General features: G+C 38.9%; 1 protein-coding gene across 1 annotated transcript in view; it reads left to right on the top strand.

Annotated features, from left to right (window-relative positions):
- LOC137261043 (synaptojanin-2-like) overlaps window positions 1-18,750 on the top strand; it is a 56,869-nt gene that overhangs the window by 8,940 nt on the left and 29,179 nt on the right. Inside the window, exons 5-16 of the mRNA XM_067798704.1 lie at window positions 148-231; window positions 671-829; window positions 1,375-1,541; window positions 1,853-1,934; window positions 2,164-2,319; window positions 2,788-2,944; window positions 3,314-3,493; window positions 3,685-3,790; window positions 4,335-4,475; window positions 7,214-7,406; window positions 16,764-16,922; window positions 17,315-17,468. Of these exons, the coding sequence (XP_067654805.1) occupies window positions 148-231; window positions 671-829; window positions 1,375-1,541; window positions 1,853-1,934; window positions 2,164-2,319; window positions 2,788-2,944; window positions 3,314-3,493; window positions 3,685-3,790; window positions 4,335-4,475; window positions 7,214-7,406; window positions 16,764-16,922; window positions 17,315-17,468 (1,738 nt within the window). The remainder of the gene's footprint in view (window positions 1-147; window positions 232-670; window positions 830-1,374; window positions 1,542-1,852; window positions 1,935-2,163; window positions 2,320-2,787; window positions 2,945-3,313; window positions 3,494-3,684; window positions 3,791-4,334; window positions 4,476-7,213; window positions 7,407-16,763; window positions 16,923-17,314; window positions 17,469-18,750) is intronic.

Here is an 18,750-nt window from a genome sequence, read left to right as displayed (position 1 = left end):
TTGAATCAACATTTTCTGTGTATTGTTAGTTGATGGTTTGTTTGTCTGCTTTGCTTGGACCCAATTCTATTTTGACATGCTGCTTTAATGTAAGCCTTAGTGGAGCTACTGCTGCAGACAGTCATATTTACTCTTTCTGTCCATCAGGTGATATTTCTAGATGACCAAGTGAGCTCTTTCATCCAGACTAGAGGATCAGTGCCCTTGTTCTGGGAACAGACAGGGATACAGGTGAGTCCAGGAACACTTTCCTCTCAGGACAGACTTTTGGTGATTCCAAGAAGTACTGTCCCTGTGTTATACTGACTGGACATAAAAGCTGACTGATAGGGAATGGATACCCGCAATATGTTGCCTGGTCAGTCATGTCATAACACAAACCCTTATATAATTGCTCATGCAAAAATATACTGGTTTGGCTTGTCAAAATATAGTAAACATATATGTGTATGAATATTATGTTCCACTGTTGTAATGCTGGATTATTGCCAACTTTGAGTTTCACCTACAAGAAATATAAAATTCAAGAATTATATTCTGATATTGTTGTGCTTGTTATTCAGCCTAGTTGGTCGTTTCACTTGACAGCCATCTACAAAGTAACCTGAATTTGAACAAGTACATTTTTTTGTTTTCACTGAACATAGGCATACAATACCATTACTTGCAGGTTGGCTCTCACAAAATCCACATGTCGCGTGGGTATGAGGCGTCTGCTCCATCCTATGACCGCCACCTGCAGATGATCAAGAAGCAGTATGGTGACCAGGTCCTTGTCAATCTCCTGGGATGCAAGGAAGGGGAGAAGATGCTCAGTCAAGCTTATCAGGTAGATACACATTGAAGCTTATTGGCAACAAAATGACATTAACAGATGAAGCACATTATACTTTGATATTGTATTTAATTTGGCATCATAGATGAATGTGATAAAAGGTAGAATTACAGTCACAAATCATTATCAGGGACATATTGATTTGAATGAACTTTAGGCATAATATGTCCCTTCATTTCTTACCATGCCTACGTATACCTAAATAGTAATGTTTTTTATCAAATTCATTCAGCATGTAAAAAATAATAGGCACAGAAAACATATGAAACTCACATAATGTATTAGCCTGATTTATCTCGACAGTATTTGCCAAAATATGTTTGTGTGTAAACTGGCTCTGCTGTTGTCATTATTGAATCTTGGCTATCAGTGGAGGACCTGCATTGGTTATTGGCAGGATAACATTTCAAGACTCGAAAGTTGTACATATTGATAGATAGGTTTCAGTTTGTTGTAGATAAGCTGTGGTAGGTAGGTTTTAGCAGCTGATCAGGAACAGTTCATCCAGGATAATTAATGTTTATTTGTTCATCTCCCAGAACCACCACAAAGCCTCTGTGCACAGTCAGGACACACCATACTTTGAGTTCGATTACCACTCAGAAGTCAGAGGCAATCTTAAAAACCTGGAAAAGCTCAAGAGCAGAATAATCAAACATGTTCACAACTTTGAGTTTTTCTACTCTGAGAAATCAGGAATCAAGAGGTATGTCTCCTGACTGTTGTCTTGTTTACCTCATACTTAACTGTCTTTGTCGGACATTGTATATTTTGTGATCTCTGTTGCAAGTGTTTTTGTATGTTGTGGGGACGTTTTGGTAGCCTGGTGGTAAAAGCCTTCCCTTGTCACACCGAGTACCCGGGTTCAAATCCCCACTTGTGTACAGTGTGTGAATCCCATTTCTATTGTCCATGTCATGATATTGCTGGAATATTGCTGAAAGTGTGGTAGAACTAACCTCACTCACTCACTCACTGTATGTTCAATGTTACATGTATGTGTTGTGTGTTTTGTAGACAACAGACGGGGACCATCCGGACCAACTGTGTGGATTGCCTGGACCGAACTAACTCTGTACAGACCATGATTGGGATGGATGTAAGTCAGGCCTGTGTGGCTGGGAATGTATGATCAGATCCTAGATGGTTACATAACTTGGGTGACTGTTGTAATTACCAGTTCCTGGTGAATTGTGGGGTGACCTTGTGGTTAGAGCATTTGCAGTCTCTGGTTCAGTTCATGATATTTGTTCACTTTTGTGATATTGCTTAGATATTGACAATTAAATGGCAGCTCACTCATTAACTTTGTTGAAATTTTCCCTCAGATCCTGCCGAAGCAGATTGAGAATCTCGGACTTGCCAACAAGCCACAGATGCTGTCAAGGTTTCAAGAGGTGTACAAGCAGATCTGGGGTCTCAATGGTGACCATGTTAGCAAGATCTATGCTGGAACAGGGGCACTTGGTGGTGGCAGATCTAAGGTAATGCCTGAACATACTCTCAGTCTCAGGTTATTGTGTTATCAAGGCATGTACAGTATCACTGCAAAAGACAATGGTACTGTCATAGTAGATGTACTTTCTATGATCCCAAGTCAATCCTTAATGAGATACTATCCTTTCACTAGATACGATTACCTAATGTTTATGTTCATAGTACCTTCTTTCGGGATCTGTTTAGCCTGTACTAGTCAAGTAATGGAAAATTGTAAGCAACATTATGGTCCGTTATCCAGATTACTTCAAAAAGATGAGTCCTCAGATAGGGAGCATATTCCAAAATAATTTGGCAGACAGGCCACTGTGATTGTGTCAGGAAGAATGTGATGGTGCCATCTGAATGGATTGATGTATTGGCTCAGTACCCAATTTGGTGTCATCTGTATTTGTTTGCATTCACTACGAGATGAGGAAAAGATGTTGTCACATTCTGTCCTGCTACTTTCACAGTACTCTGATGCCGCTAGATCAGCAACTCGGACCATACAGAACAACTTCCTTGATAACAGTAAACAGGAAGCCATTGATATCCTGTTGCTAGGCAGCTCTTTATATGGAGAACTAGCAGACAAGGCCAGGTCCTTGCTGAGTCCTCGATGTCTTCATGGTATGTACACAACTATCATCCTTGCACTGTACAATAATAAGAACGATAAGAATAATGTTAATTTTTCCACCTGGGATCCAACACGATGCTATTCTCAGGTGTTACATTATTACCGTGACTGAATGGTACTTTCAAAGGCGCTACTAAGAGTTACGCATGATGGTCTATACATTTGCTTCTTGGGTACCCATTTATGCAATGTGGCCAGAGTGCCCCTCGTAGTTTTCCCAGAGGAGCATATGTTTCCTCTCCCCTCCTCCACAATTTAGCTGTTTAGTTGATAGATCTGGATGTTTATAAGCACAGAACCTGCTCTTATTTTGTTGTTTGATTGCAAGGGTGAGGCTGTAGTGTGGTGGTGTGTTGCAGTTGCCCCGAACATCCTGTACAGCATGGTGCAGAGATACAAGGAGTACACCAAGCCCACACCACTCAGAGTCTGTGTGGGAACCTGGAATGTGAATGGAGGCAAGCATTTCCGCAGTGTCGCATTTAAACACCAGTCTGTCAGTGACTGGCTCTTAGATGCACACAAGAAGGCAAAACCAGGCAAGTTTTGATTGTGACACAGTTTAAACAGAAAAGAAATGCAAGTTTCGAAAACATGAAATTTCATAAACTTATGCGTTTATGTTTATGTTTTCTATCTGAAAACATGACCAGAAAACAGTTGCATTCTTTTTTCTGCTAAGTATGTTTAGTATCAAGATGATGTAAGTAACATGGTTTGTTATTTGTAGGCACCTTGGAAGATGAGTCAGTTGATTATGAGAAGCCTGTGGACATTTATGCAGTAGGGTTTGAAGAAATAGTAGACTTGAATGCAAGCAACATCATGAGTGCAAGGTAAGGAATTTATAATCTGATAAGTCATTTTTCCTACACAGTGTCCCTTGCTTGTATCTCTGTTGGGCACAGGCCAGTGATGTGATTCATATAAAAGTAACATGTAGAAGTTCACTTTGGTGACTGAAACATTCATAGCATCTAATAAGAATCATATTTAATGTGAAAATAATCACATATCTTGACATGGCTGCTTTGATAAAAGTTGTCAATAAGCACAGTGCATGAACAGGAATCATCACATCATAAATGATTCAAGCAGTCAGTCCTTAATGGTAGAAGGCTTTATTTAAATCAGCATCAGTTTTATCTCAACTCCTATGTTGAAAATGTCAAGGAAGAAGAGGCAGTTTTTGTTTTGCATAGTTATTAGGTTAGAATATATACACCATTATGAGCCATTTTACATCAGGAACTGTGATAAAATAGTGTACTACATCATATAGTGTATGGTGAGAAAATGTTGTTACATTTGTAAGACTAGTTTCCATTGCTGCATTTGTTGTGTTTACAAAATTGAACCAGTGATACAATTATATTGCAGCACTTCAAATGCCCGTGAGTGGCAGAGGGATTTACTCAAGACGATATCACGAGACAACAAATATGTACAGCTGACCCACATACAGCTGGTGGGCGTGGTCCTCTATGTTTTCATCAGGCCACACCTTGCACCTTTCATTAGGTTAGTACTAAGCACTAAACATGGTTTAAGTTTTTATTTAAAGCTCATTTATTGAAATCCCGAGTGAGATAATTTTGTCCTACTCTGTGTCCAATAAGAGGGAGAAAGCTTGATATGCCACAACATATTACTGGTCTTTCATCATCTCAGGGGTAATACTTTGTCACATATTTAGCAGCCATCAATTCTGTGCTGCTCATGATCATGCCATTTAAGTTACTCTGACCTCTGCATATTCATGGTACAAGAATACCGTCCTTCATCATCCTATTTTGGCTCTGTACAATCCACCTGCCTCTGTATCCTTAAAATCCACAGCTCAGAAAGCACTTATTGCCTTGTCACTCCTTGAAAACCCAACGTTGCAGGTTGGACTCCAATGTGATGACTCAAAGTCCCGATTGATATGACCACATGTTTATAAGCCTACAGGTTTCTTTGATCATTGTATAGATCAACTAATGCTTGCCCTTGTTAGAGCTCTGTTAGTCTTTATCAGTACATTGAAGTAGCAGTACATTGAAGGACCTTCGTTGGAAATGGAAAATATTTGTTTATTCCCCTGGCACTGACTGAGGTACTGAGGTGTCACTAGATTCACCTTTGGCACCTTTCTATAGACCTATTCTGATGTGGATTTTCCTCCTCCTGTCACCTGCAGCTTCCTTACCCACCAGTGTCGTGGAGAGATGCTTCTGGCTTTCACCAAACACGTGTACTTATGTAGCAAGGAAACTGGCATAACTCATGCAGAAAATATTTTAACGATGAATAAAGACATCACAGACAGTTAGTCTGAGTTAGTAGATAATTTACAACAGGGATAGGCCACTTGCTTGGTTCTTTACCATTTGTACTAAATGACATGCGCCTCTTCATGTCCCAATGCACACAGTGACTTGGTTCATGCCCAGTGGAACTTTGGCTGTGTTTAAAAGTACTTCAGCCAGTTTATTGTTTCAGTTGGATCTTTACAATGAATGTATGAATGAAACAAATATGGAAAAAGAACAAGAGAAAGAAATACATATGTGAATGAATGAAAGAATAAATGATACACCACAGCCAACCCTCCCCACTCATGTTAAAGAATGCAAAACTATTGGTAGAACCAGGGAGACTCTAACAGGTAGATTATCCCTCTTAGGGCACATGTTTTATTTTATTTTTATTTTGAGACACTGTTTACATTAGTGATTGATTTAGATATGTTATTGCATGTGGGGAATGGCATGGACAAGGACAGAATGTTAACTGACTCTGACAAACATTCCTGAAAAACAAAACGTTTCAAATGATCACAAAGCTTTGCAAACATCTTTCCAGTTTTGTCAAATATGAAGATCAGCCAGAAAAGAAAGAAGTTTAAGAACTATAACTCTCAAGCATCACAAGCATCAATCGCAGATTAGATCACACACATCAAATACATCCTAACAATTTTTCTGAAAGTATAAACCCATCACTATACTTGCAAACACCTTTCATCTGATGGTTTATTCCCCTCATAAAAATTGAAGGTGTATGTGTAAGAAATGTTTTAGTCCATTAAGTAGAAACACTCAAACAACGCACTGTAGGATTTCAATGGCAGATCAGGTCAGATTGGAGATATGTCGTACTTTTCATGCACCTCAAATACACCCCAATAACATTTTTATAGTCACAAAACTCTAACCATTACTTGCAAACACGTATCAAATGAAGGTATATATCCCTTCTGAAAATTAAATAAATATGTGAAAGAATTTTTTAGCGATAGAGCAGTACTGAGGAACCTGCTTTCATCAGCAATATAAACCTGAATTGTTCTTCTCACTGTATGTTAGGTCATCTCTTGTTTTCACAGAATAACCACATTTGAGGTTTTTGTTTTGTAGGGACAGGTTTTACTTTTAGGTAGTAAGACCTCTTCCCAGGTTTTACTTTTTGCAATCATCTTTTCCTGACTCTATATGAACAACAACATTCAAATGATATATGAGTGTTTGAAATCAATTGAAAAATATTGTTCAAGATTAAGCTCAAAGCGCAAATGTTTTCCTTAGAAAGATGGGAACTGCAGCTCTCAGATTTGTAGGCATACGCTCTTCCACATGGCCACCAGGCCTATGAAGGAAGAGGGGTTGAATCTATTTATAGTTACTGTCATTAAATTGATTTTACAAGAGCTTCATCATTTTTCTGTAGCTTCATTCATTGATCATCTATATTGTAATTATCCTTGATTGACTGTATATACATGTATGTTAGAGAAAACACTTCTCAGTTTTGGAGGCATGTTTTCTGATATATGTAGAATTTGGAATAGCTTCATAAAAACATAGGTGGACATACTCTGTGCATAAGATGACTCCTGTCCATGCCCCCTCATCCTATATACTAAAAACGAATCTTGTTGATGGTGAAATATGTTGCATTAACGTTCACAGTCCTTTATCCCAACGCAATACTTAAACACAGAACACATTTTGTTAGGATTGTCATGAAGTGAGTAGAGGAATACATCTTGACCTTTCTATATTGGCTAAGTCTGCAGCAGATTTCTTTTAAACATCTCAAATTGAATTCCTGATTCATGTGAAATTGTAGTGCCTAATGTTCTGGCTTTGTCAGTGTGGTTTGTACTTCACTGACCATTTTGAAGAAAGTAACGGTTTTGTGGTGGTCTCCCAGCTTTGATCTTGATAAATCTCTGAAGTATTTGCTATGTAGTAATGAGACTTTTGGCCTTGCAGAGATGTGGCTATAGAGAAGGTGAAGACTGGTCTAGGGGGAGCTGCCGGCAACAAGGGTGGTGTGGCCATACGTATGTTAGTCCACAGCACGTCAGTGTGCTTTGTGTGTGCTCATTTGGCAGCAGGCCAATCTCAGGTCAATGAACGAAACGCTGACTATCATGAGATTATGCGCAAGATGATGTTCCCAATGGTAAGTGCTTCACCGTTGTCCTTCTGTAGGGGGGTTGGATGGTTGGGGTCAAAAGATAATTTTGAAGTGGCCTGGATTTGGTTTCGTGTGCTGCTAGTCAATGCTGCTTATAATAGCCACTGTACATCTGATATATACTTTATAGAGGAAGTTTGTTGCTTTATGAAAAGTGTTTGAGGTTCCCTTCTATACTTTTTAAAAGTATGTGGTGTCTGAACACATGTTGATCACAGCTGTGTTTTTGTTTGTTGATTCATACAGACATGCTCTTGTTTGAAATTGAACGTAAGATGCCATCGCGTACACATGGCAACATGATAGTTCCTTAAACACCTTCATCCACTGAAAGAAATATATAAATGACAAACAACAGATTTTGTTGGATGCAGGGTATTACCATCTGCGGTATTGACAGTAGATTATTTCTTATTTTCAGATGTAGAATTGTTCATTCTCATTTGGAGACAAACATCTGTAGCTATGCAAGTGCAGTAGTCTTGAACTCAGTGATAAGGTCCCTTTACTAAATTTACCTGATTTTCAGTAGCATGTCAATTAGAAGTGTTCAGTGCTGATCAGGATTATGATTGTGATTACACGATGCCATTTAGAAAGTCGTCAAATGCACCATGTGTCATATTTGGGATTTCACCTTCTTGGTAAAATACAAATTCTAGTACTTTTTGGGTTGAGTCCCATCCAGGATTCGAACCCGCACCCTCAGAGTCAGGCACCTAATCGCCAGCACACAAAGTCAGCCGCCTAGCCCACTCAGCCACCGCGACTTATACAATGAAAGTCGGACAACTGGTAGTCTAGACTGCGTACTTTGTGTACCCCTCTGATAAGTGTAAATTGGCACAGCTCCCACACCCGAAAGCTATGATTACACGATGCCATTTAGAAAGTGGTAAAGTGCACCATATGTCATATTTGGGATTTCACTTTCTTGTGTGCTAGCGATTAGGTGCCTGACTCTGAGGGTGCGGGTTTGAATCCTGGATGGGACTCAACCCAAAAAGTACTAGAATTTGTACTTTACCAAGAAAGTGAAATCCCAAATATGACATATGGAGGATTATGATTACCCTTTAATTCATGAGTATTCTCCTCTAAGATCCATTTTGAACCCCACTTCCTACATTGTCACAATGTGTGAAGCCCATATCTGCTGTGATATTGCTGGAGTATTGCTAAAAGAGTTGTAAAACTAAACACACTATTTTCAATACAAATGAAAGCAAATCCATGCCTTTTGTCCCAATGACCACTGACTGCTCCCATCAAGCTGTCACCTCACAACAGGGCAAGACTCAACAGACACGAGTTCTCTGTGACTGCTGTGTTAGCTATGAAATGATCATATGAGATTAGTGGGAGTTTGACCGATATGATTTCTCTGGCTGAGACTAATGTGCAGGATATACATACCTAAAATGAACCACATATGCATTGAAAATGATTATTAACCTTAATTATGATACTAGCATTTCATTGCTGTTACTAAGTTTTAGCCATATCTTGAATGTAATGCCAACATACATTTTTAGGTTGCATGCTTAATATTCTCTCTAAGGCCAGACCAATTATATTTCGTGTTTTACGTATTTCTTCAAGAGTACAAGAAAATCAAAATTAATTGTTCCTGCTCAAGAAATAAAATCCTAATGTTTTATTGGCAAATAATGAAAACTTACAAGATGGTTTTTTTTTGCCACATGTACACTTCATTTTTTTATTTTCCCTCCTGCCTTTAGGTTTTCTGAGAACAAAAATCAGTAAACCAAGAAATAAAATTGGTCTTGTCTAATTATATTATGTATGTGCGTTGTTGTATGCACGTAAATCTGGACAGTTATCGAAGGCTGATGTATTAATGTTTCATGTGGCCACAAGTTCAACACTGTTGACCAAAGGAAGCTATTTTTTAAGGAAGTTTTAAAGTTATCACTTCAAGTTATAGCACAGATGTTTATGATATTTGTATCTCATCATGGTCAGTGTGAACGTACTTCATGAGATTTCTTAGTCCATCAGGCCCCTGAACACTACATATCACCGATCCTAATCTAGAACCTGTAACCCTAAACCCAGGTGTGTCTCTATGTGCACCTTAGGTCTTATCACCATCTCCAGTATGCCAGGTCTGTAAATCTGTTGTGCTTCACTACCAATAGACCTGAGCTGGGCATATGAAAAAAATACTTACTGATATACTACACATTACCATTTGGAAAAAAAGTCTTTCAGAGAGGAGTGTAATACAACAACCTACTAGTACCTGCCATGTTTTGGTAGACAGTAAGTTTTCTATCTTCTTCAAAATGATTGATTTCAGTACCAGGCCTACCATACAAACGGTGAACAAATCATCAAAACTGAACTCATATACACCAAAACAGGACAAAAATCACCAAAAACTGCAACAATATCCTCTTAAACCAAAACAAACCCTCTGTAACGGAAAACTAATCGTTTAAAATGGACAGAAAACTTGAGTATCTGCTACAAAAGCGCCCAAGAAAGGTTGCTGGGCACACTAAACGGCAGCCATAGCATCCAGAAAAGGCATTAATATCATCAAAGATGGCGGTGAGGGGAAGTGAATAAGCTTTAGTCATTAATGTTTTTCGTCACCATGAGTCTAATCTTGAAAATTTGACAATAAGATGTGGTGGATCAACCCCCTGTTGTATTAAGCTTCAAACCTATGTTCAGACTTCTCAGTGTCAGTAGTGTTCCCCCTAGGCTTGTGATTCTGCACATTTGTGTCCCTCTAGTTCTACCAAATAAGGTTTGTTCTGAAAATGTCAATGTCGGATTGAGTGTATTCAGTGTAAGAAGAAGTCAACACTCGGACACCATTGCGTTCTTATCAGAGATGGAAACATAAACTTGCTATTAATTTCAACTAAAGTGTGTACCAGGAAGCTTTTATTATTCTGCAGTGTTGTCATCTCCATGTTCTTCAAATTATTCCATGCATCCAAATAGTTTTACGTCATTTAACAAAACTAAAAAAAATATCGCTTAAATTATCGTACAAACATCAGTCCGTCTTAGTTCTTGTAAGTCTCAATATTTTGCCTGCAGTGGATTTGAAACAGAAGTCCCTGCCCCTAATCAGTGGATTGAGTTTCCACTCTTTTTATTGTGAAAGTCAGACTGTCACTTAGATATGCTAATCACAGATAGTGATCAACGTTATAAAACACCAAAATATATATATGTTCAGTGTGACTCTATAAATACTTTATAAGAAAAACAAGAAGAAGAACAGTATCACGACATGCCATTTGGGATGCTGTGACTGCCGTTTTTTGCTCTCGGTGACCGTTCTTGGGTGCTTTTGTAGCTGATATGCGTGTTTTGCTTCCATTTCAAACGATTAGTTTTCTGTTGTGAAGTCCATTTCTGGTGTCCCCTGCTATGCTCTTGCTGGACTATTGCTAAAAACGGCTTAAAACTATACTCACTCACTCACTCACTCATTAGAACCCCGTGATGAAATGATTCATTGTAGATAACTGAAAATGGCTTCTATGGTAATAATCAGCAAAATGGTGTCTGAAATGATCTGAATGTCATAACTTTTACTTTGGAATGACTCTTATTCTATAGTACTAATAGTAAGTATGTTGGTAAATACACTTCCTTGAACCAAGTATTTCTATAGTGACTGAAAATATTAGTTAAAACATATAAATATGTATGTAAAATGAATTTCTTTGTCTGAATATGTACATAAACAATATCACGTTGGAAACAAGAGACACAACATAAGAGAAGTATATAATGCGTGGTCCTAGGAAGCACTGATAGTTGAGTCATTATCTCCTTAATCCTCTCAATGCTATCGTCGAACCCATTCGACAGGAGTGCAGGATAATGACATCTCCAAATAAAACTTGCAATAATTATTCAACGAGTCGGATTTACGTGTCATATGAATTATGTATGGAATGTACTAATTCTCACCTTTTTAAATATGTAATGTTCAATACGTTTATATACCTTAAAACGAAACGCCCGCGAATTAAAAATGAGATCGCCGAATTTCTCGGCACGCAGTCGAAAATAACGGCCATTGTTGACTTCAAGCACACCACGCCGTGTGGTACCCAGTCTAATATTTTCTTCATAATGAAATATTTTTTGATAGTTTAGTCGATATTTTTCAAATTCAATAAAATTTACTTTATTTATGTTTGTCTTGCTATTAATATCTGTACGTTTGAAATTGTCTGGATATTTTTTGATAATAATGTTTATATTTCTATCTAGTATTAATGGGCTGAATATTTTTTCAGTTGTTCCTTATTTAGTGACACACCGACTGTTTGAAATCACCCACCCTCTTCTCAGCGCCTTATGCTGAAATTAATTCAGCAGGCTAAAGGTTAAACATGTAGCCATCAGCCTTTGACCTCATCAGTTCCATATGTCACATATCCTTACCCTACTTCCTTACCAACAGGGTTAGGTTATCAGCCAGTGTGTACATTTATGGAAATTCAGTTTGCTTAAAAACCAAATATTCTAACAGTAGGAAAGAATTTGGAAAATGTGGTCAAAATAGGTTTTTACGGAGAGTTCAGTTTAAGTTGAACAAACCCCTATTTTTTCATAATAATGTATCTGCTGGGTTGTAAGTATTATTTCAATGTTTAGAGGAGTGTTCAAACTACTTGACATCCTACACACTGTTACATGGGATTGTGAAACAGTTTATCTGGATAGGTTGTTTTTCTTGGAAGGTTTTTATTTTCAGGAAAGTTAATATTTTCTGCTGGCTGATGTATGGTATTGTGATATAAGATATTGTAGATATTGTACAATTATCGTCAAGTTTTCAACATGTGCATGCATCTCAAATTACATCTGAAGTGATCTTGAAAACTGCATCCTCGATATCTCCAGGGTATACATTCCGATAAGTCTCCACTATACCCTGGATGCATATACGGATATCGAGGATGGAAAACTGGGCCGCACTGCCGTATACTTTGGAACTTCACAGAGGGGTTAAACCACTCACATGCAACCGCTTGGTAACGACAAGTGATATCCCAACAACCTTTTATAAGGTTCTTACATGCTGACATTTTAACTTGAGATATGATGATATTCAAAGAAATCTTAAATAGACAAGAAAACATATTTAAAAAGTCGTCTTGGTAATAGTAATATCTGTGGATGAAATAGTCATCAATGAATCAAGATTCACAACCTGAACTTACTTTCAGATTGGTTTTCAGGTTACCATTTGCTGATTCTCAAAAGTCAGACAAGGCTACTTTTTTTTATAAATATAAATTTGGTATTGTTGGAAATAGTAAATTGTTTCAGTCACTGTCAGAATTGATTTTGAATGGCCTAGCAATTGATTTTTATGTTAGAGAGGACACAAAGGCATTTTTGCTGTGTATGTTTTTTCGTCAATGAATCTTGATGTGACATATTTGTAATATCACACCTGGCAGATTCTAATGTGTTGGTGGTGAATGGCATCACATAATAGGTTCTGAAAGGAGAAATCAACCACACCAGCAAATTAGTACTGGTATGAAGCAATGGATATAAATGCAATAAAATAACATATTTAGCTGATGGAGAGAAATTGTGATTAGTTGTTCAAGAAACTCAAGGAAAAGGTATCAGTTCCATGATTGAAAGTTTTGTGCATCCAACCCCTAAAACAAACGTCTAGATGATTACTGTTAGCTGATAAGAATGTACAAAATAATTAAACAGCCTTTACTAAAACTGTTTAATAAATGTGAGTAGAGATAACCAGGGACAGAGGTACTAGTTAGTGAAAACCGAGACGGACTAGATGTCGGCTCCCTGTTGTGAAGTTATATCTGCTTTGTAGTGAGCGGTGGTATAGATGAATATAGCTCATGGTGTCTTGCTCAGGTTGTACCTGCTGAGTGTATAAATATATTATACCATGCCTCCTACCATTGTTCCCCATCTATATGTGTATGTTTCTCTCTACAGGATATGTGTATGGTATGTATATCCACAGCATGTGTAGAGTGCATGCATCTTATGTACATTGACCCTTCTAGCAGCTAGCTCAGTCTTGTCTCTGAACCATGTGTTCAGTAACCAGGCCTTGTAATGCTTTCACTGTGGAAGGTATGTTTAAGTGTGTACATTCGATACTGTGTCAGTGTGTACAACCTGTTTATCAGATGCTGGCTGTGGCTTTTGACTTAGCTGGAAGATGCTGTTTTTCTTATGTTGGCAGAGGCTGAAAAGTCAGTGAAATCATTCTGAAGCTGGTTTTCAGTCTCTTGAAATTCCAGTGTAATCTCCATTCTAAATGGGTCATTTCCTGCTCCCATTTGTTGCCATGGTTTCATTTGGGAGGAAATGATACCATCTGTGTCTCTTATTCGTAACTTTTCACATTTTCTTTGGCTGTAGGTGTAACTTGATTGTACATTTACTTTTAGCTCTTTAGCTGTTGTGAAATCAGAGTCCGTACAAACCTTTATCAGTCAATACAGGGTACTTGTTGCAGTAGTTTGGAAATGTCTTACACTGGATGATAGCAGATGGTTAACTACATACTAATGTATGGGCATTGACTGCATGTACTCAGTGTACATACACATGATCAATGGTTATGGTTCTAAGCCAGCCATGTGGAACTGCCACAGCCAGGCTAGGTGTTATATGTATTTTTGTGGCGTTTGGTTTGTGAAAGTTGGTAATGACTGTAACATAGTTTAAAGGTCTTGGAGACAATTGTTTTATATTGGGATGTAGGAGGTTGTGATTGTGAGGAGGTTGTCTGTATGTGCTGGAAAGTGTCAGACATCTTGTGTTGCTGCTCCAACATTATGTCACGACTAACATGCATGCTTCTAATCTCAATGTCCAAGTCAAAATTCATGTTTCCTATGATGATCACAAATGCAGACTAATGCAAGCTCTAAAGCATTCCTTGTACAACTTTTACGTAATTTTCTCTGCAAACTCCTACAGCTTGACCCCGGGACGTGTGCCTGGAGCCCACACATCTTGTATAACTAACTACAGCACCAGATGCTCACCAGAGTCATGCAGAGGTCAGATCACTGGCACCAATGTCCAGAATCTAGGTCCATGCTTGCATTAATGTGAAATGTTGACTTCATGATGATTTTAGTGTTGTGTTAAGGTGTTGAAAGGTTTGTTTTTAGAAATCTTGTGTTTTGTTCTAGTAATTTCAAACATAAGTTTTCCAGTCATTGCATGGTTTTACTATTTCTACAGTTGACTGATGTATGTTTTATCTCCATGTACATGATATCTGTTCTATAGAGTGGACATAGTCAGATTATGTTAGAACTGCCCTAGGGGCTGGAGAATGGAATAGTCATACAGTCCTTTTGACAATATTTGTGTATTTATGCTACCAGAAAGCTGTGTTATACCAGTATTTTATGTCATGTTCTCAGTCACCTTTGCATTTGTTATTAATTTTATTGTCCCCCACTGCAATGTGGAATGGGGGACTATGTATACGGCAACGTCTTTTTGTCTGTCTGTCCATATGTATGTAAGTCCTTTCAATAGTTGCATGACACACACCATGGTTTCATGACAGACTCTATAGTGACATGACAGGCACTTATATAATGGTTACGTGACAGACACAGTGGTTACGTGACACACCATGTTAGTATTGTTACATGATAGGCACTATAGTGACATCACAGGCACCATGGTTACATGACAGATTCCATGGTAACATGAGAGGCACTATAGTGACATGACAGACACCATGGTTACATAACAGGCACTATGGTGACATGACACAATGGTTACATGACAGACACCATGTTCACATGATACACACCATGGTTACATGACAAGCACAATAATGACATGGCAGATGGGTTGGTTACATGAAAGATGCTATAGTGACATGACAGACACCATGATTATATGACAGACACCAGGGTTACATGACAGATGCCATTGTTACATGAAAGGCATTTTTGATACACAACAGACATTGTGGATAGTTGTTGGACAGTGTGGTTGCATGATGGAAATAATGCCTTTTTCATCATCAGGAGCAGCCTTTGACCTGTGAAGGTCCTGGGGTAGAATAGGCCTTCAGCAACCCATGCTTGCCATAAAAGGTGGCTTTGCTTGTCGTAAGAGGCGGCTAACGGGATCAGGTGGTCAGGCTGGCTGACTTGGTTGACACATGTCATGATTTCCCAATTGTGCAGATCGATGCTCATGTTGTTGATCACTGGATTGTCTGGTCCAGACTTATTTACAGACCTCCGCCATATAGCTGGAATATTGCTGAGTGCGGTGTAAAAATAATTTCACTCACTCACACAGGAGCAGCCTTTGAAATAAAATACAATCAAAAGAATGAAGTACATGTAGTTCTTTGAGTGTTGTTCAGCATATTAAAGTGCATGTTAAGATTATCAGCAAGATATCTTAAGAATGGTTCACTGGATTTTCTTCATAGACTTTCAAGACTTCCCTTAAATGTTTTTCAATGAGCAATTTCTTTATTACTACTTTTGCATATTTCATACACTAAGGCATTTATTTCAAGGTCAAAGTGGATGTTGCAAATATTTGTGTGTCTGAAAAACTACAGAGAAGGTCATCTGGTCATGTTTTTGTTGACATTTAACTTCATGTTCAGTTAGACGTTCTCTTTCATTCCATTTTAAGGTTGATTTGATAATGTGGTATTGTGTCACCTTAGTGACAATGCTAGTTCAAATTGGCTTACTATTGAGTGAGTGTTCTGTATTTCTCAAGTTTGTGTTAGAAGGAATGATAGAAAACTTAATGTTAAGATACCAGATGACCACTTTTGGCCATACTCCCTGTATTTAGGGGTATGTAGACACAGGCCTCGGATCAAGGTGACCGGTAATTGACAACCTTTGGATGCCATCATGTGAACAAAGTATCAGAATTCATTGCAAGAACAAGCTTCACAACTACTCCAGGAAAGGGTTAAAACTTAATGTCATGCAGGTTATTGACAACCTAACGAAGAAAGCAAGTGTAGACAATAACAGTGAGTCTATGTTGAAACATCAAACACACAGATTACTGAAGTTGCATATCCATAAAATTATCCCCACTCTTCATCTCCTCAACTTCTAAAATGCCATTCGAAGAAATAACCAACAAACATTATCATGTAGTTACAGCCTATCTTTCTTCTTCTGTACCTGTGTTACTGACAGTAGTCTGTATTGCAGACTAGATTACCTGTGTGTTAGGTGTAAGATCAGTGTGTACGACTTGGCTATACATGTGTCTAGTGTAAGACTAGTGTGTCTTGTGATGTTGTAAGATAAGTGTGTATTGCAGGGCCGGACCATCTCTAGTCATGACTATGTGTTCTGGTGTGGAGACTTCAACTACCGCATTGACATGGACATAGAACAGGTGAAGGACCTCGTCCGCAGTGAGAACTGGGCAGCCCTGCAGCACTATGACCAGCTTAATGTACAACGGGCGGAGGGCAAGGTAAGTGTTTGGAATCACTGGCTATATTTCAGGGAGTTCAGGGACACTATGGAACAATAGTATTAAATGTGTCAGCTCATTATGCTGAGAACCCAGGTAAGATTCCCCTGGATGAGCAGTTTGGGAAGCCTATTCCCGATGTCCCCTGCCATGATATTGTTAAAATATTGGTGTAAAACCCCAATGTAGTCTGTATTTGAAAAAACAAACGGTTTTTATACATTCCTTGGGAAGAAACTTTTTGTTAAACATGCCTGATGTGTACCTATCATGAATTAATTTCTCTTTGATTGTAGTTTTATGAAAACGCTTGCATTGCAGTAGCTTTCATTGGTATAGCCAGTATTGATGTGTATTTACATTTGTCCAGAATCATGTGTCTTGTTGTGTAGGCGTTTGCTGGATTCAGTGAGGGGAAGACCAATTTCGCACCTACCTACAAGTATGATCTATTCAGTGATGACTACGACACCAGTGAAAAGTCTCGCACACCAGCATGGACAGACAGGGTGCTGTGGAGGCGTAAACACCTCCTGCCCAGAGAACGTGAGTGAAGATGTTCAGCTTCAGTTGTCTTAGTGTAGATGTGTAGGTGTATGGTGAAACTTCAGGTGAGGGTGTAGAGGGTAAAACTGCAGTTGTGTGTGAAGGTGTGGATGGTAAAACTTCAGGTGTATATGAGGGTGTAGATGGTAAACTGCAGGTGTGTGAAGGGGTGGGTGGTGAAACAGCAGTTGTGAATGGGGTAAAACAGCAGGTGTGTGAGGGTATAGATGGGAAAACTGCAGGTGTGTATGTAGGTTTGGATGGTAAAACTGCAGGTGTGTGTGATGGTGTAGATGGTAAAACTGCAGTTGTGTGTGAAGGTGTGGGTGGTAAAAGAGCAGATGTGCATGAGGGTGTAGTGTAAAACAGCAGGTGTTCGAGTGTACAGAGGCTAAAACTTCAGGTGTGTGTGAGGACATGAATGTTAAAACTGTAGTTTTGTGTGAAGATTTGGATGGTAAAACTGCAGGTGTGTCTGAGGTGTGAGAGGCATTATGGGAGCGAGCTGAAAGGGAGGAAGTGAACTGAGACCCGACCTCACAAGATAATCAATGCAAACCTCGCAAACTTTGCAAAAATAAGAAGCCTTCCCACAAGGTGAAATCAAACAAGAGCACTGTAAGGGGGAAAACCAACTCACAATCAACTAGGAACCTGTGAGAGAAATTGAAAGTAGGCAGACATTTCAACAGTGGATATATCAATTATATGCATTTGAAAACAGTGTCATCTGTCCAGATAACCAAGACAAACTTGGTCAGGGTGGCAGGACACTGAAGGATGGAACCTCTAATAACCTTTGGTTCAACCCCTTGAGGCTGAGAATGTAATGGAACCCACCGTCCATCTTTGGAAGGATGAAGTACGTTGAATAAAACCCCACCTTCTCTTTGCCTGGTGGTATGCTCTATTGTGGACTTGTCCAACAAAGCCCGAACTTCGTTACACTGTATACCCGGACACTGCCTGGACACTGCCTAGCCTGAACAGCTGGCACGTCTAACTGTAGGTTTGGACAGATTCCCTGCAACTGTGAAGAGACTGTTGGGAACTAGACAAAGGGGAGTGCTCTTTGCTTTTACCCTTGGTGGGGTGACTCCTCCTCCCTCCCCTGTCGAGTGTCTGAAGCCAACCTGCAGACTCGGGTGTTGGCGAATTCATGAATTCATGTGTGTATGAGGGTGTAGATGGTGAAATTGCAGGTTTATGTGAGGAGGTAGATGGGTGTGTGAGTGTGTAGATGGTAAAACTGCAGGTGTGTGAGTATGTAAAGGTCTTACAA

This window comes from Haliotis asinina, chromosome 14 (genome assembly GCF_037392515.1).
Source record: "Haliotis asinina isolate JCU_RB_2024 chromosome 14, JCU_Hal_asi_v2, whole genome shotgun sequence".
NCBI classification, from domain to species: domain Eukaryota; kingdom Metazoa; phylum Mollusca; class Gastropoda; order Lepetellida; family Haliotidae; genus Haliotis; species Haliotis asinina.
Note: the sequence above shows the minus strand (reverse complement) of the source record. Positions and strands in the feature narration are given on the sequence as shown.